The 23,576-nt window shown below is 46.8% G+C and overlaps 1 protein-coding gene across 6 annotated transcripts in view; it reads left to right on the top strand.

Annotated features, from left to right (window-relative positions):
- RNF25 (ring finger protein 25) overlaps positions 1-23,576 on the top strand; it is a 158,436-nt gene that overhangs the window by 60,880 nt on the left and 73,980 nt on the right. For all 6 annotated transcript variants that reach the window (XM_085618416.1, XM_085618417.1, XM_085618420.1 and 3 more), the window contains 2 exons: positions 611-678; positions 19,582-19,651. In XM_085618416.1, coding sequence (XP_085474542.1) covers positions 611-678; positions 19,582-19,651 — 138 coding nt within the window. The remainder of the gene's footprint in view (positions 1-610; positions 679-19,581; positions 19,652-23,576) is intronic.

The raw sequence follows: 23,576 nt of genomic DNA, 5'->3' as shown, positions 1-23,576 counted from the left end.
AGAAGTCCAGGTTTTATTAACACGTTTTGCGTTATTAAAAATATTTTGTCTGTAGGAGTGAGGCGTTTTTGAAGCTGCAGGAACAGCTAAAAGTAGGCCTTGACTGCAAATTTAATGTCTGGATTTCTTTTTACTTTTCTCGAACAGAATACTAAGAGGGCCTTGCTAAAACTTCAGCGATTTGGGGTTGTCATTATCTAATACGTCCCAATTTCATGCTTGTAAAATTATTAACTTGAGAGGAAGATCAGATATAGCCTAGGCATCTCATTAAATGAGACGCCTATTTCACTGGATTGATGTTCTATAAGGAAAATAATTTCCTGTGAAATAAAATAGGCAGTTTGATACCACTGATTTGTTTGTGAATTCAGTGACCATTTCAAATTGTATGTATTAATACACAGGGCTTTGCCATCATGTTTCAGATCTGCCACCGCGTGCAGGTTGCTACTACTTCAAAAGAAGCTGCAACTGCTCCTAAATAACAAATATTAATGACTGAATGTGTCGTGGTAAAATAATGTTTCTCGCACACATTACACATTTAGATTCGGGTAATTTTCTGATTTCTCACATCTGGTATGCTGTAATATTTTTTTCATTGTAGTACCCAAAGAAGTCACCAAAGATCTGCATGCAAAACCCACGAGGCCTTTCGGATGAACATCTTCTCAGGTAAGTCACAGCATTGAAATCCTTCCTGCTGTCATATGACTACATCATTAGCTTAAGCTTAGTGAGAGTGCCTCAGAGCTGTCAGTGAAGCAAGACTTCAGAAGGGTAAAAGCCACAGACTTGACTTAGCTCAGCCAAATGAATCCTTGAGTAAATGAGTGCCTCTGCCCTCCAAAGCTCTGATGTTTTGAACTTTAAATGACAGGATTCCACTACATTCGCCCTCTGTGTTGGTGATTGTGTAAACCATTATACTTATTACATACCTCCTCCTTTCGGGGAGAATGATGTTGGAGTTCCTGAAGATTGTATATCTAGGGTTTAAATCTTCTCGCTCAAAGTTCAAATACATTTTCACCACACTGTTGAAATCTTAGGTTGGAGTAAGAATGTCTTGATCCATATCTGAATCTTCCATGTCTTTATCCATTTTGTATGAAAGGTTTAGAAGAAGAAATATGCAGATCCCTAGGTAGAGGTGCAAGATTATTTGACATCCGAAACCACCGCAATAGGGCAGAGTAGATGGACTTTTTGTCTGCTGAAATCATTGGCATAGAAGAAGCCAATAATGAAGAATCCACACACAGCGGCTGTATGGCAGGGTGATGACTTGCTGTTTGTATTAACTACTTCTGATGGATACATCTGCCTGTGGATTCCTCACCTTATGAATATCCCCCTGCGCCAGCATTCCATGGAAATCTTTCCTAGCTCGCCACGCCGACTAGGTCGTCGCAATGCTATGGCTCCGAACGACGTCACTGGAGCCATAAGAGGGCCACGTCGGCGTGATGACGTCCGTTCCCTTTTTTCCGCGCTGTCAACGCTAACATTTTTTTTCTGGACTCTCCATACTTTTGTCTGGATACATTGTAATTTTGATTGTATCTCTCTCTGTTTTGTCATGTCGGCCCGAGGAAGTCTGGCTTTAAGCAATGTAAAGAATGCGGGGGCCATATGTCGATTACTGACCCTCATGAGGACTGTCTTTGGTGCTTGTCGTCTGACCACAACTTTGAGGGCTGTTCTTCATGCAGGAAGATGAATCCAAAGGCTCTGAAGGAACAGGAGGCCACGCTGTATATGGCTAAGGCAAGAAAAGAAACCAGCATTGGCATAGCTAATAGGTCTCGCCTTTGGGACCTTATAAGTGTTTAGCCATGCAACACTTGATGTTGTTGCACCAAGGATATTGTGCTGGATAACTAAACACTTATAAGGTCCCAAAGGCGAGACCTATTGGCTATCCCAATGCTTGTTCTTTTTGGATAATATTCACCCCAGCGCAGAAATCTGCAAAAAAAAGAATAAATAGTTAAAGGTAATTTGCAACCATTTTATTGTTGAAAATGATGTATGATATAAGTGCAATGACAATTAATGTAAAACCTATAAATAGTAGCGCCGCAAAAGATAATCATAGGGCTTCATCCCGCATGGTTTCTTGTTAGACATTGGCACCTGCAATCACACACAAGCGTTTTAACAACCTGCCTCCTCCTCTGTGAGCTGCACACAAGAGCTAGGACCGGAGCGGCTACTAAAACCGACACCTGCCGGAAGCGGAGGGTTGTGCTAACCCACCACAGGAAGTCGGCATGCTGAGGCCACTGAGGTCTAAAACCCACGAGTTCTGGGATTTCAGGACTTTCAGATATCCTCACAGTCACATATGGTGAGGTGCTTAATAACATCATAAAAGACCTGTCTCTTTGGGGTGTTGGGTTGAATGGCGCTTATATAGTTAATGACACCTCGGTCCACGGCTTTGTGAACAAGCTTAACGAAAACATAACGCAAAGACAACATGTGCCACAGGACTAATCTCCCCTCCCATTAAAAGAGTAGGTATCGCTTGGGAGGACCAATGCTGCACGCATGTAAGGCTACTTGTATACCGAAACGAACAATACAGTAATATGCATGAATAGTTACATATAATGAATGGTCCTAGTTGGATACAATTTAAGGTTCACCAATGTTTTCAATTTTCCAACTACCACTTGAGAAATCAGAGGCAAAGGAAATGCATGCATTACTAAAAGAGACTTGCCTGGTTATACAGGAGCTTAATGAAACACCACCAAGAAAAACAATGAGACAGTCACGTTCAATTAAACTGAAATAAAACGAAATGGAAAAAAATAGTTTTTGCAAATTGATAACAAAACATTATGGCAAACCTGTGAAGGATAAAAATTGGTTTTGGAGTTTCACACACCTTTAAAACTGGCAGCAGCACAGACCAGCAGATGCATTCTCGACCACAAATGCAGACTTGTTCCTAAAAGATGAAAGGCTCTAAAGCGATTTTGACCAGAAGCATGACAAACAAAGCGCAGGTAAATTCTACGAGTATGATCGACTCTCCAGTTTTCAAAACGTTTCAGTTTCAATTGGAGAGCTGCAGGAAATGAAGCAGCTGGTGATGTACAAAGGCGTGCCTTCACAAATACTCAGAAGGGGCAGAGCTCAACTTGTCACAATCAAAGGACGGGCTTCTGGGAGCTTTGGAGTAAGGAATATAGGCTGAACGTCCCACAGGCAGGACCTTAAGAGCCGTGCCAACTTACGGATGTTTGTGTTGCCTAGGCAAAAAGTATTTTGAGGGTCTCTTTCGAGAACAACTTTAAAGGCATTTTCTGCAAATTCACGCACCTTTGTTGTCAAGCAATATTGAAAGATATGCTAAACTTTCATTAACGAGTGCAGGAAAAAGACATTTAAAAGACAATGCTACTTGGTGTCCTCCAGCAAAAGAGTACTAAAAGAATGCTTTAGGAAGCACTGTCAGGGCTTGACAAATCCACTCGACCGCTCGCATTTGCGAGGTAAATTTAATGAGGTCGAGCTATTTTTAGGTCCTACTCGACCTTTCTGGCGAGTAGGAAAAAATACTAACTTTTGTCCTCCGTCTTTGAAAACGGAGCAAATGTGACAAGATAACAAGATTTAAAGGCCTTTTTATTGCTCACAAAGCAAATGAGCAATAAAGATGCCTTTAAATCTTGTTATCTTGTCACATTTGCTCAGCTTTCAGAGACGGAGGTCAAGTAGGTTACTGTTAGGTTGAGAAGATTTTTCAAGGTACTAGACCTGCAGGAATAGTACCATTTTTCAGATTTTTCGAACCCTGACTGTTAAAGCCATTTTGTGTTTGGATGGAGATGTTTTCTCGCAATAACATTTTAGGTTCAATTCAGACTCTGACCAGCTTTTGTTTCAATTATATGAAATACACGAAGGGTAATTTTATTGCAGTGGTTAATTAGTGGACTCTATAAAAAAATAAATATATAAAAAGACACAAGCACACAGCCCTTGAAATTGCAGTTTCATTGGTTAATACGTATAAATAAAGCACCGATCACACTAACATGCTTTGCTGCAACAGTGAAAATCAAAGCACTGCTCTTACAATTTTCACCATTTCATCTGGTGGAACCTGAACATCTACTTCTTAATTCTCTACCCCCGTCATGTCCCTCTTCTCCTCCCTTCTGTCTCTATTTCTGTGGCTAGACCGGACTGTTGAGTGAGAGAAATGGGAGGGGGCAGAAAACAGCCAAAAGACAGCGGTAAAAAGATTGGTAAACTGATAGTAAAGTTAGGGGTAAATGAGGTAGGGAGTGCCATAAGCTAAAGAGAGAAACATAAAGTTGCTAAAGAGAAGGATACGGAAAGGCAGAGATGGGTGTGGTTTTGGGATAAGGCAGATGGAATAGTGTATAGAGGGAGGTAGTTTGAGAGACAGATGGGGAAGACCGGTAGTGAGGTGACAATGAGCTAAGTATAGGCGGGAGCAGTAAAGAGGGACAAAATAAGAAGTGGTAGAGAGACGTTCAGATGAAGAAAGTAGTAAGGCAGGAAAAAAAGGTAAAGCGTAAAGGGAAGAACGAGGAAGTGAAAGGTGAGGTAGAGTAACCAGTAAGCCTATAAGAGAGTTAGAGAGTGAAGTAGACAAGCATTGGTCGCGGGGAATGCAAAGATGGGGTTGCAGCGGGAGAGAGAGGCGGAGGGAGTTGTGTGCATGCGCGCGTGCTCCGGCAAACACGCGAGTGGTGCGCGTGCAGCAGCGCCCAAAGTGAAAGTAATCGGAAAGCTGGCAGCTGTGCACGTTCACGCTCGCGTGAGCGCAAGCATTAGGCCAGCAAAAGCCGGTGGGAAGCACATTTAAATCCCACTTACTAAAAGTCGAGCAACAGCGCATGCGCTGCTGTAGGCTCGACCTTAAAAGGGGTTGTAAAAGATCGAAGTCAAAATCTTCGACGTTGCATGACTCCAAGAGAAAGCATTAGAAGAGGCATGCTTCTCTGCGCTGGTCATTGAAGGCTGTGGCTTCGAGGTCGCCTTCCCCAGCCCATCGACTTCGAGGAAAAGGACTTTGTCTCTCCTTCCCCTTCAGTGTCTCCTCAGGTGACTCCGGTTTATTCTCCATCTTACAAGGGATTTCCGGAGCAGTCATCAACGCTGAGATTCTCACTGACTCCAGAGGGTGTGTCGAATCCGGCTGATGCTGAGGTTCCTGCGGCTCTGCCTGTGGCTCCGGTGGCTCCGACTTCAGAGGTGCCTCATTTGGATCTTGAAAAGGCGCAGTACCCACTATTTCCGGCGCCGGGTTCGGATCCATCGCATTTTTTAAATGCGATGTATGGCGTGTTCGCCATGGCCTCGTACCCCTCTGGAGCACCTTCGGGTCCCATGGGTCCTATGGCTTTTACTTTGGGTGTGCCTCACCAGTATCCTCAGGCCCCCTTTGTACCATTTATGCCGACGACGCCGTCCTGGCAGTTTCCGGCTCCGAGGATGTCAACGCCATATGGGCAGTCCCCAGCTTCCATCCCGTGAACCTTCTCGGATTCGATCGGCGCTGGTTACTACAGCAGATCCTCCTTCGACGCAGCTCCCGGAGCCGCCGACACTGCAACCGAAGATGCGCTCGAGTAGAGAAGCGCAGAGGTTGTTAGAGGAGGAGCAGTACCAAGCTGAAGAGATGGAGGAAGGAGAAGTTTATGATACGGAAGATTTGTTTGAGGCAAGTGGACTTGATACTTCCCCAGAGTGGGACTTTGCTTCTCAGAAGGCTTCCCCCTCGAAAGAAGTTGCACCTTGCCATATAAGGAAGGCTGCTGAACTTTTGAATTTGCAGCTTCCTGTGGCTGAGTATAAGCCTAATTTACATACAGAAGTGCTTCATTCTCTGTCCTCTGTGGTTGAACCACTTTTGCCTTTCCACGAAGCATTGACTGAGCCAATCCTTGATGTGTGGCGCAACCCACTTTCTGCTCCTGCAGTTTCAAGGTCGGTGTCCAGAAGATATAGACCTGCTCCAGGGGATCCGGTGTTCTTTCATCCCACCCCTCTCCTGAGAGCTTAGTGGTGCAGGCTTCATGTTCCAAGCAGTCCACAGGTGCTTTTCCGCAGGCTCCTACGGACAGGGATTTGAGGAAGTTGGAACAATCTGCGAAGAAGGTCTTTTCATCGGCTAGCATGGCTCTGAAGTCTACCAATACCACTTGTCTTTTTGGTAGATATATTCATGCCCTTATGGACTCTGCCATACAACTTCTTCCTAAATTGTCTGGGGAGGATAGGGGAAATCTGAGTGAGGTGCTGGCGGACTCACAAGCTGCGGCTCGCCAAATCATCCAGCCTGTCCTGGACATGGTGGATTTGGTTGCCAGGGTGATGGGTTAATCCATTGCAACAAGAAGGCATGCGTGGTTGAGGTCTTCTGGATTCTCTCCCGATGTACAGGCTGCCCTTCTTGATCTGCCTTTTGATGGGTCTAGACTGTTTGGAAAGAAAGCTGATTCTGCTCTGCAAAGATTTAAGGACAGTAAGGCCACAGCGAAGTCTTTGGGCCTGCAGTCTCAGGCAAAAGGTTATGGCTATAGACGGTACCGTGGCTTCGGAAAGTCTTCCTTTCGTGGTTACAGACAGCCACAGAAGCAACAGCAAAAAAAACCCTTGTACAAATCCTATAGGGGTAAGGGCAGAGGTCGCATTCGATGGAACCGGGCGTCAGCTGTCTTCCTCCTCTACCTCCCCAGCCCCTCCTAGTAATGCAGGAAAGCAGCCCTAGATCAGCCATCCTGGATCATGTAGGTCCCATGGGAGGTCGGCTTACCCATTTTCTACTAGATTGGAAATCGATCACTTCGTACCTTTGGGTTCTAGATCTGGTAGAAAATGGTGTGAGAAAGTGCCCTCTTTCTTGCATGGTATGCCCCCACTTTTTGCTAAATTGCTGAATGTACTTTGACTGCGTGTACCCTGGACTCCTGCCAATCAGGTGCCCAGGGCCTATGTTCCTTCCTTAAAACACACAAACTCCAAATTGGCAAACCCTGGCCACATGTCAGCCCCTAGTAAATGGTACCCTAGGTACCCAGGGCCTTGTGACCAGGGAAGACCCCTAAGGGCTGCAGCACTCATTGTGCCACCCTTGGGGGCCCTGTACCCTTACACACACACACTGCCTTTGCAGGCTGAGTGTCTGGGTGCAGGACAAAATGAAGAGTCGACATGGCACACATCCCTGTGTGCCATGCCCAACACCCACACTGCCAAGGCATATGTCAGTCACCCCTCTGGCTGGGTGCCTTATGCCCATGGTGTGGGCACAGGAGCAGGAGCCCTGTGCCCCTACAGTACCCAGGTCCATTCCCGGGCACCGTAAGTGCAGTGCTGCCATTTAAGAGTACATGGTGCTGGGAGCTCGTCAAACACGAGCTCCACAGCACCATAATGGCAACACTAAAGACTGGGAAGTTTGGTATCAAACTTCTCAGCTCATTAAACCCACACTGATGCCAGTGTGAGATTTAATGTACCAAGCACCCCAGAGGGCATCTTAGAGATGCCCCCTTACAACTAACCTACAATCCACGTCTGCTCTGAGGCTGCCCAGGCTGCCACACAGCAGACACGTTGCTGGACCCCTGGGTGGGAGAGCCCCTGCTCTCCCGGGCCTGCAACAATGCACATCCTGGGTGAGGTGATAGATCTCCTCCCCCAGGATGAGCAAAGGGAAGCTTCAAAGGCCTGCCGCCTCTAGGAGTTTCCCCAGGCCACTGCAACCCCCCACTCTGGCGGGAAGCTTGGCCGGAAACCCCATACAAGGACAGGGGATGTGCCAGCCTGCCCACCCCACCCCTCAGGTGGGGTAGGCGAGGTGAAGCACATCTCCGGGCTCTCGCCATCTTGAAGATGGGAGGCCCTACCCTATCCGGATTAGGCTACTGCCCCCCTCCCACAGGAGAGGGGCAGGATAGGGGGTGTACCCACCCCAGGACAAGGACCCATTGGTCCCTGGCCTTCACCTACCTGTAACGCCCCTAAATCTAGTATTTAGGGGCACCCTGAACCTTCCTTCCCTAGATTCCAGATTCTGAAACTACAAGAAGAGCGAGAAGAAAAAAAGACCTGACCTGCCCTGCAGCTGCAAAGGAGAGGGAGACACCAACTGCTTTGGCCCCAGCCCTACCGGCCTGTCGACCTCGGACTTGCTCCTGCTCCAAACCCGGCATCTCTTGTGGCCAGCAACCTCAGAAACCCCGGAGGACCTGGCTACCTTTGAACTCTGATCCCCTGGGACTCCCATGAGTAGAGGCTCTACTCAGAACCTACCTTTCACCCCTGGCAGCAGCCCGGAACCGCGATCCCAGCCCACTCTGCACCCGCCAAGCCTGGCCGGAGTGAACTAAACCCACGAGGACGACCCCACGGCGACTGTGACCCCGAGTCCGGCACCCAAGGACCCCCCTCGACTATCCTGAAGAAGCCTGCAGCCTCAGAACAGAGTGCCACCCCAACCTCGATCAACAAGAGGGTAAGATTTCCGACATCAAAAGGCACCCCTGCACCCCTCTGTGCCCAATCCTACCTACCTATCCTCCAACTACCCAACTTACCCCTCGAAGTGGTGGTGGCACCTGAAGAGTCCTCGTCCCCGAGCCTGCAGTCTTTTTCCAAACCGGAGATTTCCCATAGAAATCAATTGAGCGCCTGACGGCTCAAAAGCACCCTGCACCCAGCCGACCGAGTGGCCCTGGCAGTGAAAACTCTACTCTAACCTACTTTCCCACTTGCCCTGAGTAAGTGACCAGGAGCCCAGCTCCCACAGCCGCGTGGCTTGCCCGACAGCAGCCACCAACCCAGGCCCCCCTATCCCTCATAGGATAACATTGGGCCTAACTCTCTCTGCACCCGGCCGTCCTGAAACCGCTGAGGGTGAACTGACTGTACCTACCTGACACTGGGGGACCCCTGAGTCTATGCCCAGAACTTCAACTCTGCCAGTCGAGTACTTGCCCTTAAACCGCTAACTTCATTTTCCTCATAGCGTAACATTGACTGGCTTTTTCTTGGAAATTCTTCTAAGTGTGGACTTTTCAAAACTCAAAATATTCACCAAAAATCAGCCGAGTACCAAAAACGAATTTACTCACCTGCTCTTAGGTGAGCTCCCAGTGCTGGATCTTGGTGCCAAGCTCTGACTCTGAAAAATACCCACAACTATACTTACCTTTAACTCATTTTTCTTCCATAGGAAACCATTGACTGTTTTTCTGTGAAATTTCCGTTTAAGCGTTGATTTCTGCAATTTCTAAATATTCATAAAAAATCGTATAACATCTGAAAACGTAATTACTTACCTGTTTTGGATAAAGGTCCCAGTACTGAGTCTAGACACCCAGTACTGGATTACAAAAGTAACGATAACCTACTGTACCTGTAACCTACTTTTCCTTCCATAGGGCATCATTGATTGTTTGCTCTGAAATGTTTTCTAAGTGCTAACTTTTGAAATAGCTAAATATTAGTTAAAAATCATTACAGTACCAAAGTCGACTTTCAACAGCTGAGTCTGAGAACTGACCCAGGACTGGATCTAGGATCCAAGCCTGGAATTACAGAAGTAATCTAAAAAGTAATCTGTTGCATATAATTTGAATTTATCATTGAGCTCAATGTATTGTGTTTAGAAATAGGGTTGCCTACTGCAACTACTTGTAACTGTTTACTAAAAAGTCTATTGCATATACAAAAGTATTTTTATGAAACATCTCCTGTCGAGAAAGTATATTTTAATTCCAAGTGTTGGTTCTAAAATAAAACAAGCATATATTTTTTTATATACAAACCATTGGCCTAGAGTTCAGTTATTGAGTGTGTGGAACTATTTGCTGACTGAGTGTGTACAACAAATGCTTTACACTGTCCTCTGATACTGCCTTACTGCTCGACCAGGCTACCACTTTGGAGAGTAAGGTTATATCTAACTTTAACCTCTGTTAAACCCTTGGGGTCTGTGGACTCTGTACACCCTGTACCTATTAAGGAACAGTATATACAGAGCCACTTTCTCACAAATGGGTATGCCCTTCCCTTCAGGGAATTCTCTCCACCTTACCCTCCTTGCCTAGGGTTTTGCACGGAGGATCATTGACTTCTCCTTCAAAAGGAAGTTCTTGCCCTGTTACAAAAAGGTGCGATAGAGGTGGTTCCGGAGCAGGAAAGGGGTCAGGGATGCTACTCCCAGTATTTCCAGATTCCCAAAAAGGATGGCAGTTTACGTCCTATCCTGGACCTCAGGATTTTGAATCTGTTTCTCAAACAGGAGAGATTCAAGATGCTCACCCTAGCGCAGGTTCTTCAGGCGCTGCAACAAGAGGACTGGATGGTGTCCATCGACTTACAGGATACGTATTTTCACAGCCCAATCCTGAAGTCGCACACAAAGTATCTCCGTTTTACTGTTGGTTCGCAACACTATCAGTTTGCGGTCCTTCCGTTTGGTCTTACTACTGCACCTCGAGTCTTCACCAAGGTGATGGCAGTGGTTGCTGCTCATCTCAGGGGGTTGGGGATCCCGGTTTTCCCCTACCTGGACGACTGGCTTCTGAAGGCAGAGTCGCCAGAGATGGTGCGTCATCATCTGCAGGTATCAATCCAGCTGTTGTACAAATTGGGTTTTTCGATAAATGTACCCAAGTCTCACCCGGTGCCCTCACAGCGCAACCTGTTCATAGGGGCAGTACTGGATACCACTGTTTCGAGCTTTTCCGCCTCCACAAAGAATTCTCGACATTCGGGAAATGACTCCCTTGTCTTACAATGGAGCGGTTGTTCCGGTTCTGAAGGTCCTTCGCCTGCTCAGTCTGTTCGCTTCCTGCGTTCTGTTGGTCAACCATGCTCTCTGGCACATCAGTGGTGTCTCCGCAGGCAGTGGTATCAGCACCATGGAGATCTCAGGGTGTCAGTCACGATCTCCAGAGAAGCTGCAGCAGATCTGTCTTGGTGGAGCGTGGAGGGCAATCTGTCTCAAGGAAAGCCCTTTCATCTTCCTCCTTCGGTGGCCACAGTGATAACGGATGCCTCTACCCTAGGGTGGGGTGCTCATCTGGGGGGTCTGGAGATCAAGGGTCTTTGGTCTCCAGAGGAAAGATTGCTTCATATAAATCTTCTGGAATTGCGGGCGATACGTTTGGCCCTCAAGGCCTTTCTCCCTTCCCTTCGTGGTCAGTTGGTCCAAGACTTGACTGACAACACTGCCGCGATGTGGTATGTCAACAAGCAGGGAGGAGTAGGGTCGTACCGTCTCTGCAGAGAGGCGTTGCGGCTCTAGTCCTGGGCTCAGGACCATCGGATGTGTTTGTTGGCAAAACTGGCCGGGGTGCTGAACATACGTGCGGACAGTCTCAGTTGGCAGTTCTCCGCCGACCACAAGTGGAGGCTTCGTCCGGAGGTAGTTCGACACATCTTCCGGACGTGGGGAACTCCTCCACTCTCGAACGCGCACTGCCTGTCATTCTGCAGTCTCCAGTTTCCGAGACAGGGAGCGTTGGGGGACGCATTTCAGTTGTGTTGGAGTTCACAACTCCTTGACGCATTTCCTCCCATACCCTTGATTCCTCGAGTTCTGAGGAAGATTCGCCAAGTCCAAGTTATATAGATCGCCCTGGATTGGCCAAGAAGGGTGTGGTACACAGACCTTCTTTACCTCTCGTCGCACCCTCCGCTCCGTCTCCCTCTCAGGGTAGACCTCCTTTCGCAGTCGGAGGGGCAGGTTCTACACTCCCATCTCCAGAGCCTGCACCTTCATGCCTGGAGATTGAACAGGGCAACCTGAATTCTTTCTCTCTCCCGCCTGACGCAGTGGATGTTATATTATCGGCCAGGTGATACTCCACCAAGTCTATCTACTCCTACAGGTGGTCTAAATTTGTTAAATGGTGTGGAGAGCAGTCTATTGATCCTTTAGAAGCTCATCTTTCTGATGTTCTTTGTTTTTCGTTGTATTTGGCCCAGCAGGGTTGTTCTGTGGCTACTGTTAAAGGATATTTGTCTGCTTTATCAGCATTTCTTTGTTTGCCTGATCAGCCGTCCTTTTTTAAATCTCCGATTGTTTTAAGGTTCATTACGGGGCTTACTAACATGTTTCCACCTACTTTTTTCATTATGCCCCTGTGGGATTTAAATCTGGTTTTAACTTTCTTGATGGGTTCTCCTTTTGAACCTATGCATAGTTGCCCTGGATGGTCCTCAGGACCAGGGCTGCTTTTCTGCCTAAGGTGGTAACTCCCTTCCATCTGGGACAGTCCATTTCCCTCCCTACGTTCTATCCCCCCCTCTCCCTTCCAAGGAGGAGGAGAGGCTTCACCGATTGGATCCTAAGAGGGCGATTAGTTTCTATCTGGATAGAAAGAAGGATTTGCAACAGGACGATCAGCTCTTTGTGGGCTACGTTAGACGCATGAAGGGCAAGGTGGTGCACAAGCACACTTTATCCAGGTAGATCATCTTGTGCATCAAGATCTGCTACGCTTTGGCTGGTAATGAGCCTCCTGAAGGCATTTGAGCTCACTCCACCAGGGCTAAATCGGCTACTTCTTCCGCGCTCTGTTTTGCAAGACTTTTTGGTATAGAAGGGTGGACACCCTCCTCTGGGAGTGGGACTGCTGTGGGATTCTATTCATAAGGTGAGAAATCCACCGGCAGATGTATTCATCAGAAGAACAAGTTTTATTTATTTATAAAGTTTTATATAGCGCGAACTTGACCCAAGAGGGTATCGGAGTGCTTTACATTTAGGATCATTGTGTTAAAAGTTACATCAGATACAAGAGCATCTGTTTCAAGAATTCGTAGGAGAGAGGGGAGGAAGGAGTAATAGCGGGGAGACGAGGAGGAACTGTGCCCAATGTCTGGCTGGGTAGGTGACGGTCAAGGGGGAAACCAGGCCCAATCTCCTCATTAGCTGTCTAGCAGCTCCACCGGTCATCAGCCATGTTACTCAGGAAAACCAGTTTTTAGTTTATTTGATATGCGAAGGTTATATAGTGATGTCTAGACCCGTAGGTATCGGAGCGCTTAACTAAAGGATTGTTGCATTACAGGGTACATCAAAAGGAATATATAGAGCTGGCTAGACCCGGAGGTATCCGAGCGCTATAACAGAGGAGCATTGTGTTACAAATTAGATCAGTTACAATAGCGTAGTAAGGTACAGTAAATTAACGAGGTTGAGAGAATTTGTAGGAAAGGAGGGAAAGAAGGAGTCATAGCAGGGAGACGAGGGAGAACTATGTCCAATGTCCGGCTGGGTAGTTGACGGTCGAGGGGGAAACCAGGGCCAATCTCCTCATTAGTTGTCTAGCAACTCCACCGGGCATCAGCCATGTTGCTCATGTCTCAACGTTCGGGGAAAAACAGATTTTAATAGATACATAGGCTACGAGGGTTGAGGTAAAAGAAGGAGGTGGGGGGAGGGAGTAAAAAAATCCGAGAGGGAGCTGGGGCTACCATATAGGCCGATGGGGGATGTGATCAAGGTCTGGTTGGAGTCCGGTGGTAGTGAAAACTGTGGTAGCCATCTTGGTGTCAGGCCAGGGATTCTAACCTTGGAGTTAGAGACATCCAGTAACAATTTGCCGGTAACTCTCAAAGTGCAGGGGGGGCCCCCCTCCACATATATATTCAATTGGCCCTATCAACTTGCTGGAGCTATGTGATGTAAGGTGCCCTAGTGATGTGGAGATAGGGTGCCACTCCTCCCCTGTTGTAGATCTGTAGCTGTATGAGAGGCCCGAGTGCCCATACGAGGCATGGCGTCTGCCGCGGGCGCCATGTTGAAGTCAGGCGATCTCTGAATTTACTGCCTCTCAGGTGGTTGCAATGCTGTGCCGTCCAGGCCGCGAGGGGACCCCATCCAGCAAGGGGTATCCGGTGTGGTGCCCTCCGCTTCTATCAGGTGACCGCCTCTTCCCCCGCTAAGCCTCCATCGCCTCGACTGATCACTTCGCGCCCCCAGGAAATAGGGCCCGTCGTGTCTGCTGCCCAGCGCCGCAATCACTCACTAGGTCGCCACAAGCAGGGGGTCCCAGCAGGCTTCGAGGTACGGCCTGTGTCCAGGAGCAGAGCCGGGACGCCAGACCCGCGAAGTCTGCTCCACACCTCCGGTCCCGCAGCTACGGGCGGATCTCTGGCAGAACCAGCAGCCTCTCGTCTGATCCTCCATCGCTTGTCCGCCAGCGCTCCATAACTTCATCCCAAGCACTGCAGAAAAGACCGGAGCAGTCTCTACCTCAATACAGGTGCACTTCCGCTCATTTAATGTCCGTAGGTTGGTGGTGTTGATAAGTAGACTTAGTTTGACTACGGAGCCGTTATGGCTCGCGTCCACACGGCCATCTTGGAGGACTCCCAGTTACGATCGTCTGGCAAGTTTACTGATTACTCGGCAACGAAGCAGTTGGGTGGAAAGGCGCCCAAAGCAGCAAAAGCACCCAAAGCTCCGATGTCGGTAGAGAGTTTTTCCAGCTGGATTTGGTGCGGTGAAGTGCCACGCTCGGTTGCCGTGGCGTTGGGCTACTTAGGAGCTTCATCTCCGAGCAGCCATGATGGACGGCTATGCCACTTAGACACCACAAGTGCACAGGGAAGCCATAATGAGTACATGGGCTGGACACTCGTTGTTAAGAGTTCCCCAGCTACGTGATGGTTTCACTGTACCCACAGATGTTTGGTATCAAGCATCTCGTCTTAGTCAACGCACACTGATGCCAATGATGGATTTATTAAACAATGCACCTTAGAGGTGCCCCCTGAAAACCTACTGATTACCAGTGAGTTACTTACCTTCGGTAACACTTTTTCTGGTGGATACAGTATCTGCCTGTGGATTCCTCACTGACCCACCCGCCTCCCCGTTGTCCACCCTTTTATACCTTAAAAGAGGTTTTGGTTAATATGTTGCTTCACATTGTCATTTTGTATTACCTCGGTTTGCCTTTGTGTAGGCCTATAGGAAATGCTTGCTTTCTTTTGCCTTCCTTTTTCACTTTACACTATGTGTATTTGTGTGAATACTGTGTACTATGTATGCATTGTCTCTATGGTCGGTTCGCCTCGGAGGCACAGAACAAATGGGTGGAACTGACATCATCACGCCGACGTAGCCCTCTTATGGCTCCAGTGACGTCATGCGGAGCCGCCTGCGGCGCCATAGCATTGTGACGACCTCGTCGGCGTGGAGAGCTAGGAAAAATTTCTGCGGACTGCTGGTGCAGGGGGATAGTCATAAGGTAAGGAATCCACAGGCAGATACTGTATCCACCAGAAAAAGCGTTACCGAAGGTAAGTAACTTGTTCACCAGTGTGGTCTGGGCACTGAGGACGCATGTTCAGCTACACTATCATCTAACTTGTATCTTGGCAGTGAAGATAACCCAGTCTTCTGTCTTTTGTTGGAGGCAATACCTTTTGGTGAGAACCAGCCATTCTTATTGTGGTCTATCCCTGAACCCACTGGTGTTGTCATAAATTGTTTTAAAAAGAGGAATAATAGCCTTCTGGTAAAACCACTTACAATGAAACCTTGGAAACTGTCCTGTACCTGTGTTCTCAAGCTCATTTGTATAATTTGTTTATGCCTCTCCACAATGTTGTGCTATTTTACTCTGATTTTAACAAATTAAAATTCAGGTAGGCCATCAGTACGCCCTAGTGGAAAATATTTTGAAGATTGTTTATCTTTTGATCCTGCATCTGTTGACTTCCTAGGATAACCTAGACATAGTGAGTCATACCTACTCCCACAGTCCCCCACTGGTGTATGAAAAGGCACTAGGATGAGAAATTGCACGCTACTGCAGCTGTGATAGATTGGGAGCCAGATGAACGGAGGACTGTCGTGTATAGCAAAGAGTGCCTGCTATATTGTGTTTGACAGGTGTGGGGCGAGGTAATTTTATCTTTGCTCCCTCTGCTCGTCCCAAAAGGGAAAGTGTGTAGTAAGTGTTAATATTATTATCATTGCGTCTTATAAAGCACTCTGCTACTCCAGGGGTTTCCAGACGCTTGACTCTGGTAAAGTGAAATTGGCCCGCTAGTTAAAACAGCCGTCTTCAATCCCTTGTGAAACTCCATGAGGGAGGAGCAGCTGCGCAGCGATTCCAGAAGGTTGTTCTATAGCTTCCGGCCAAGGTATGAGAACGTCCGCCAATCCTTCTTTTTTTTTTTTTTTTTTTTTTTAACACACCTCAATACAGCAAATCAGGTAGAAGCCACCTTGGCTACCTGTGGCTTCATGGTTCGCCTCTCATCCAGCCAGAAGCTGAGTTTTTTTCACCCTAGATGACCGATCCTGAAGGCTACCCAGAGTCTCTGGCCAGTGCTGATGCCACCATAATTGGGAATTTTTCCTCAGAACCATGATCTCCGTTTTCTTGCCCTCTAGCTTGAGTGAGTTTGCACCCATCCATGTGGAGATCCTGCTCAAGCATAAGTTCAGGGTGCCAGTGCAATTTCCCTGTGCAGACTACAAAGCAAAGATGATCTGTGTGTCTGCATACGAGAACAGCATTAGACTGCAGCTTTCAACCACCTCCGCAAGAGGGCGTACATATATATATATTTAAAAGCATCGGACTTAAAGCTGAGCCCTCGGGAACGCCACAGGTAAGGGTGTGCGGTTCTGATCTTGCAATGCCTGAGAAGACCTGAAATGAACAGTAGTCAAGGAAGGAAGACACCCAGGCTAGCACTGTACCCTGCAGACCTAGTAACATTAGCCTTTCCCACAGAATGGAATGGGACGCAGTGTTGAAAGCCGCACTGAGGTCTAATAAAATCAGTGTGGCTGAATAAAGAAGTCCACTGAAGCAGTTACTACCCCTATAGATAAATTTCGCTAGGGCCTGAGAGTTACACCTGAGGATATGGCTTAGCAGCATCCTCACTACCATCCTAATATTTCTCGAAGAAATAATCCTAAAATCCTCTCTGAAATTAACTGTGAGCTTTTGTAGGATTTTGGAGATTTGATGTACGAGGGGGGGAGTAAATTGAAATAAGGATTGACCAGTTTTGCTAAGAAGCTTAAAGTATTCAGAAGTGAATTGGCCTAAAATGTGCTGCTAGCACAAATAAAGTGCCATTTTAGGCTCCTTAGGCCAAGGGAGACACAGGAAGCGTAAGAATTTGCTTTGTGGAAAATGTTCAAGCGTGCTAAAGAAAAGGAATAGTGTTTAGAAAAAGAAAGGACTCCATAGTGTATAAACATTTGGCTTTCAAGCTATCCTAAACCTATCTTAATAAGTAAAACAAATCCAGAGAAAAAGTAAACTCCTCAACAGATCAGACAATGAAAAATAAATATTTCATGTAGTCCTCATTCTCCATCATAGGTATGATTGTAAGCACAAAATATATCTTCCTTTGGTTTCCCAGAACACTTTTTTTGTCTAAAAATAATATATAGCCATCCAGATCTATAGGCTGCGTTTCATGCATGTTTTAACAATTAAGAATTAAAATTCAGTTTTAAGAGACATTTCTAATCCTTCATCAAAAGGAAAAAGAATAGGAAATTTTGTTGGATAGCATCAGCCTTCTTACAGGATAATCAGACAAAGTTGCTTTAATAAGTCAGGTCCCTCAAGATCCAAAGAATACAGTGCAGTCAAAACTGGTTCATTTTTTCACTCATATTAAGTACCCATTAAAACTTGCTGAGGCTTTTGTCCTCACTTGTCTTCAGAAAATATTTGTTAGCTTTTTCTTGGCCTCCTTCACTTTCGGGACCAGTTTTTATAAAATTAATATGCTTAGTTTTAGTTTCACCTGCTCTTTCATTCTGAATAGTACTCTCGTGGTAATTGTACCTTTCTTGCTGGGAAAATGTCTGCAGTGATGAAGGTACACTTTGTGTTATTTTTCTTCGGGGCTGTCAGCCTTTTGAGGAGTGTGACCTTTGTCCGGGTATTCCTTTAAGGAGACAAAAGGACTGAGAGGCTGCATTTCTTCTGGGTAAGCTGGGGCTGCCACAGAGGTGCAAATGCTCGCTGACATGAAGGACTGTTACATCCGACTCGGGGTCCAAACCCAGCAGAAGGGTATTCAGAAGCCCTGCCTTTGTTTCACATCACAGAGATTCTCTCCATGGTACTTCAGAGGTAAGGCTCTAACAGATACAGACTCTTCAAGTCAAGAGCCATGCCAGCAACTTGTTACCACTGATACATTCTTTGTTGCTGATGGCCTCTATGTTAAGGCATAAATCACCTTTAAGAGCTAGTTAGTTTGAAGAAAGCCTATAGAAAATGTGTCTTCAGATGGGCATCTCTATCATATTTTGTTTTGAATGAAACATTTCTCTTTGATAAACTGTTCTGGGATCCCACACAGATGTTGGGGTATTTTATGTTTATGAACATCAGAGAAGATCCCATGATGGAGTGATGGGGTTACAGGATCTGGTAGGGTTGCAAGGAGAGGACTGAATGAAGGAAGAACTTCCCACTGTGACAACATGCTGCTTATCTTTATAAGCTTTTAAAGTGCTGTACTCCTGCTGTTCAGTCCAATATTAATGAGAAATGGAAGATTTAAGTATATGTGAGTGACAGTCTCTGATAAAACCTTGAGGAGATGTTCTGAGCTCTCTGAAATATCCCAGTCCTTCTCATCTGTTTTCCAAGGCTCCCATTTGCAAATCCAGGTTCTCCTTTCTCGTTAGTCTAGCAAGTGCCAATTTTCCTTTGTTCTCTAGTCATGACCCCCACCTGTTTCCATTTCTCATCTGCACTATTCTGATTCCCCATTTGTTCCTCAATGCCGTGACCTGGCACCCAACCTCTTCCCCTATTTCCTGTCCCTAAATGATCTAATATGCTCCAAGTTCTAATCTCCAACTTTTCTCCTTTGTCCCTAGTTTCGGACACTCTACTATGCCCCTTCTTCGATTTCCCAGATGTTCTCTAATGCCCCACTTCCACTCCCCATCATTGTTCCTTTAGTGCTTCTACAGCAACCTGTATTCAGTGCACTAAAATCTGTTATGACTGGTCTTGGATGCATTCTCTGAAGTCAATAAACAGTCATTCTGGTGGGCTCCGCATTCTGAGAATGTTGCAGCCTCATTAGTTCATGCTCCTAGGCGTACCCTCGTGGCCGCACACTTTATCGTCCACTGTTTATCATCCACTGTTTTCCATAGCGTGCCTTCTATTGCGCAGATGAACATGTGTTGGGATGATTGCTGTCTATTTTGCCTAATCAGTCTTTTCACCCCGTGAGTCCACACTTCCATCCTGCTGTGTGAACACCCCCAATTCCCGGTCTTAGTACCCACCATTTATCCCTGGTCTTCTAGTCTCATTTTCCTTCTTTGTGCCTCCAGTCAGTACTTGTTTACCTATGCCCTTATTTCCAATCCACCTGCTGTTCAGTGCCCCAAGCCCTACTTTTTCTTTTTTGCCAATCCTAGTCCTTGCTTGTTGCCTGTCTTTTCCCCTACCTGTTTTCTTTTGCCATCTGCATCACAGTTCCCACTCTCTCACCGGTTACCCAGTTCCATATAAATGTTTAATTATTTTCTTCGTTTACTTGCAGTATCTCCAAGAATCTCAGGCATGTGGCTGACTCCGGTCTGGGGGGACCCATACTGTATGAGCTACTGGTGGTAAGTGTGTATCTTTGGGGGTGTTGGCACATAAGTGATGTTTGCATCACTGCTCGGTTCGAAATGAGCATGTGTATTGTGTTGGCAACACAGCTTTAAGTTGTGGTATTCAGCAAATACATGTGCACAGAGTATGGTATGATATACTGACCTTTTAATTACATTTCTCCAGTATTGATATTTGTCATGATTCACATGTTTGGATTATTCCACGTCCTCATCCTTGGAGTCCCATGGACCCTTATAAATTGCAATGACCATTTTAAATGTGCCTTAGAATTTGTACAAAGGGGTTTATTTAATAGCACTTTTTCATAATTGAAACCTCCCTAATCTCCAGTAATTTCAGGAATATACTCAGAACTTCATCCCCATAGGCGATTTCAGCTCCGACTTCCTTGTATTAGTGTGTAACAATATGCTACTCAATGAACCTATTCGAAAGGGAGGAGGGAGGGCTGCATGTGTGAATTTATCAAAGGTACCGACATTGAAGAATTATAAATACAGGCAAGCAACTTATTTCTTCTCCAGCACTGGATCTTTCAGACGTTCACATGCTTGAATCTGAATAACAAGCAGAATGTCCCTGCTACTCCTACCACCTATTGTGCCATCTTTCTTTCTAGAAGACTGTTGGCCTTAAAGTGGCAGAAAATGATCGCTGCCGCAGTCCATCTGGTGATTTCATTCTTCAATTTGGGATAGCCTCAACATGACTGACCAAAAGCGACCAGCAACTTGTCCATTAGTCTGCCGTCTTTTGTTTTTGCCCTGTAAGACTTCGTTTTCCCATTTGTCTAGTGAGTGCATGGAACTCATCGACAAGGTAGAAGATTTCGTTAGAGTGGTAGTGTTTTTTTTTTTTTTTTTAATGATGGAGGGCCAGTTTATTTGGAAAGGCCTGAAATTCTGTTGCTCTTCGAGCTAACCTTAGTGCCACTAGTAAGGTGACTATTGAGGCCAAATATTTAAAAATTTGCTCTGCGAATTGGTTTGCAAGAGCTCGTCATCTCTTGCGGCAGTACACTGCTAAGTTGTCAGTTTGCTGGGTGGAGAGGATCCAGCAGAAAGCCTGTAAACAAGACTCAAGATGAGCTCTTTGATAGTTTGGTGAGATAAGAGATGCATTGTCTAGGTACTGGATAGTGCTGAGAAGTGGACCGGAACAAATATCAGGTTCATCCAGGACATGTGCAACAAGTAGGGTAAGGTCTGTTTGCAGTAACATTGGATGTGCTCTGGAGAGGGCTATCAAATTCAAAGATGTAGGGCCAAAATGCAGAATGTGACTTGTTTGCCCTGAAGAGGATCTAAAGCACGAGTCGGTGCTCTCATGGCCAAGCCAGACCAATGAGAGTATTAATGCATGAATGCTTCTTTATTTTATTATTTTATTTCAGAATTTGTATTGCGCATAGCTGCCCCAGCAATGGCGCGTCCCAGCGCCACCAAAGACCGAGGCCGTGGGCCTAGGAGGAGACTTAAAATTAGACAGGGAAGAGCCAGGTTTTTATGGCTCTGCGAAAAGCAAGGTGGTTCTGGATCACTCTAATGGAAACAGGGAGCGAATTCCAGAGTTTCGCAGCGAGATTACGGAAAGAGCGGCCACTCGCTCTAGCTTTCAGAACTCGAGGAATGCAGATAATGCTTGGTCAGCAGATCGAAGGGAACGCTGCGGTACATAGAACTCCAGCAAATTAGCCAGCCCTAGAGGTGCCTGTAGGATCAAAATCCTATGCGCCACACAGAGCGACTTGAACTGAATGCGCTTTTCCACAGGCAGCCAGTGAAGTTTGGGAAGCACATGAGCAACCGAGCACGATTTCGGCAGTGCCACCAAGATACGAGCCACTGCATTCTGACTTCTCTGTAGACGCTTAATGCTGGACTTATTGGCACCCAGATAGAGGGAGATACCGTAGTCCAGCCTAGAGAGAATAATTGCCTGGACAATGGTCTGACGCACCTTGGGAGGAAAGAAACCCAATAAAGGTTTAAAACCTCGCAACAGCCCAAAACAAACCCCTGCCACAGCCTTCGACTGAATGTCGAATGTCAGGCCACTGTCAAACCACACACCCAGGTTCTTCACAGCCTCCTTAGGCATGGGGGCAGTTTTAAGACGATCCGGCCAACACTGCTCGGATCACATCTCCCGATCCTTCCCGAACAAAAGGACCTCCGATTTACTGGCGTTCAACTGCAGGCAGTTTGCTGCCATCCAGCCCGCAACCACCAAAAGGTCCTCTTTAAACTTGTCCAGGTTGGTGCTACATTTCTGAGAAAAGGCCATCACCAATTGGGTGTCGTTGGCATACGACACCAGTGACAATCCCCTACCCATAGCTACCGAAGCCAGGGGACGAACATAGATGTTGAACAATAAGGGGCTCAAAATTGAGCCCCGCAGCAGCCCCTGTTTCAGAGCAAACTCCTGCGAGTCAAAAGGTGGCACGGAGACCTGAAACGACCTCCCTTCCAAAAAGGACTGGAGCCAATCCACGGCCATACCCCTAGTACCGATCTCCTGGAGGTGCTGTAAAAGTATCACGTGAGAGACGGTATCAAACGCGGCACTTAAGTCCTGAAGGACTAAGGCCGCAGAGTCACAGACATCCAGACTCCCCCGGATTCTGCTCGATAAATTCAGAAAGAGTGCAATTTACATGAGATTCCACCAGCTTCGCCAGAAAAGGCAGCTGGGAGATGGGGCGATAATTGCCCAGATCGGCAGGATCAGATGAAGGTTTCTTTAGCAGTGGAGTGACCGTGGCGTGTTTCCACGCCCCGGGTACGGATGCTAAAGACAATGAGAGGTTGACCAGATCAATGTTCACAGGAGAGAGAAGCTCATGAAACTGGCGGAAAAGGGCAGGTGTCAAGGGGTCAGCCGGCGAGCCCGATTTGATTTTCGAACACGGGGACTGAAATTCCATGGGGGAAAGGAGAGGAAAAGATGAGTATTCCCCCCGAGAGACTGACAACCCCCGAACCCACCCCTCCGCGGACGAGTCCACGGTAGGCAGCCCCAGATAAATCTTCTCTACTTTGTTCACGAAGTGCCTAGCCAGCTCATTACACTGATGGTGCGAGGCAATCGGGGAAACCCCAGAAGAACCCGCGCTCTTCGTGCCCTTAAGCAGAGAAAAGATAGTCCTGGCGGGGTTTGAACTAACCGAGATTTTATCGACCACGTAATCCGCTCGGGCTCTCCGGATAAGTTTGTGGTACTGCTTAATGCTGCTCAGTATTTACTTTTAGCAGCCACATCATAAGAGCGTCTCCAGGCGCGCTCAAGCTGTTTACAGCCCTTTTTAGGGTTAGATGGCCCACGGTCCCCCCCCGTCCCCCCCATTTGGATTCGACTTTGATGATTCTCAGAATGAATTGTAAATGAGGGAAATGGTATAAAATGCCCCATACTAGATCGTCAAGAAGACCTGCCCATTGACACCAGTTGTCTATGCTTGCTAGAGTATAACTGGCATATCCTGTTGACAAAGAGATCCAGATCTGGCCTTCCCACATGCAAAACATCTTGTTCAGGTGCTGGTTATGTAGTTCTCTCTCGTGACATTCTCCCCTTGACCTGCTTGCTAAGCACTTACCTCTACTTCTACTGTTAGACTGAATTTGCTTTTATAGTCCAGTTCAAGAGTAACTGCACTTCCTGACAGGATAGGGAACTTCAATCCTTCGTGCTTCCTGACATAAAATTTGGAAGTGATGTCTGTTCTAAAGACTACTGAAGAACTGTTAATTCTCGTGAGAAATGCCAAAAAGACCCCAGGGAATCCACCTGAGCAACAAGACAGTGATATGCAATTGACCCAATGCTTACCACAGGACCCTTATTGGAAGTTCGTGGAGATGGGGACCAGCTTTCTATTGAAACATGAGCTTTCTTTATAAAACCTGAGTC

Source organism: Triturus cristatus, chromosome 7 (genome assembly GCF_964204655.1).
Source record: "Triturus cristatus chromosome 7, aTriCri1.1, whole genome shotgun sequence".
Taxonomy (NCBI): Eukaryota; Metazoa; Chordata; class Amphibia; order Caudata; family Salamandridae; genus Triturus; species Triturus cristatus.
The sequence above is the reverse complement of the archived record's forward strand: the minus strand, read 5'-3'. Positions and strand labels throughout refer to the sequence as shown.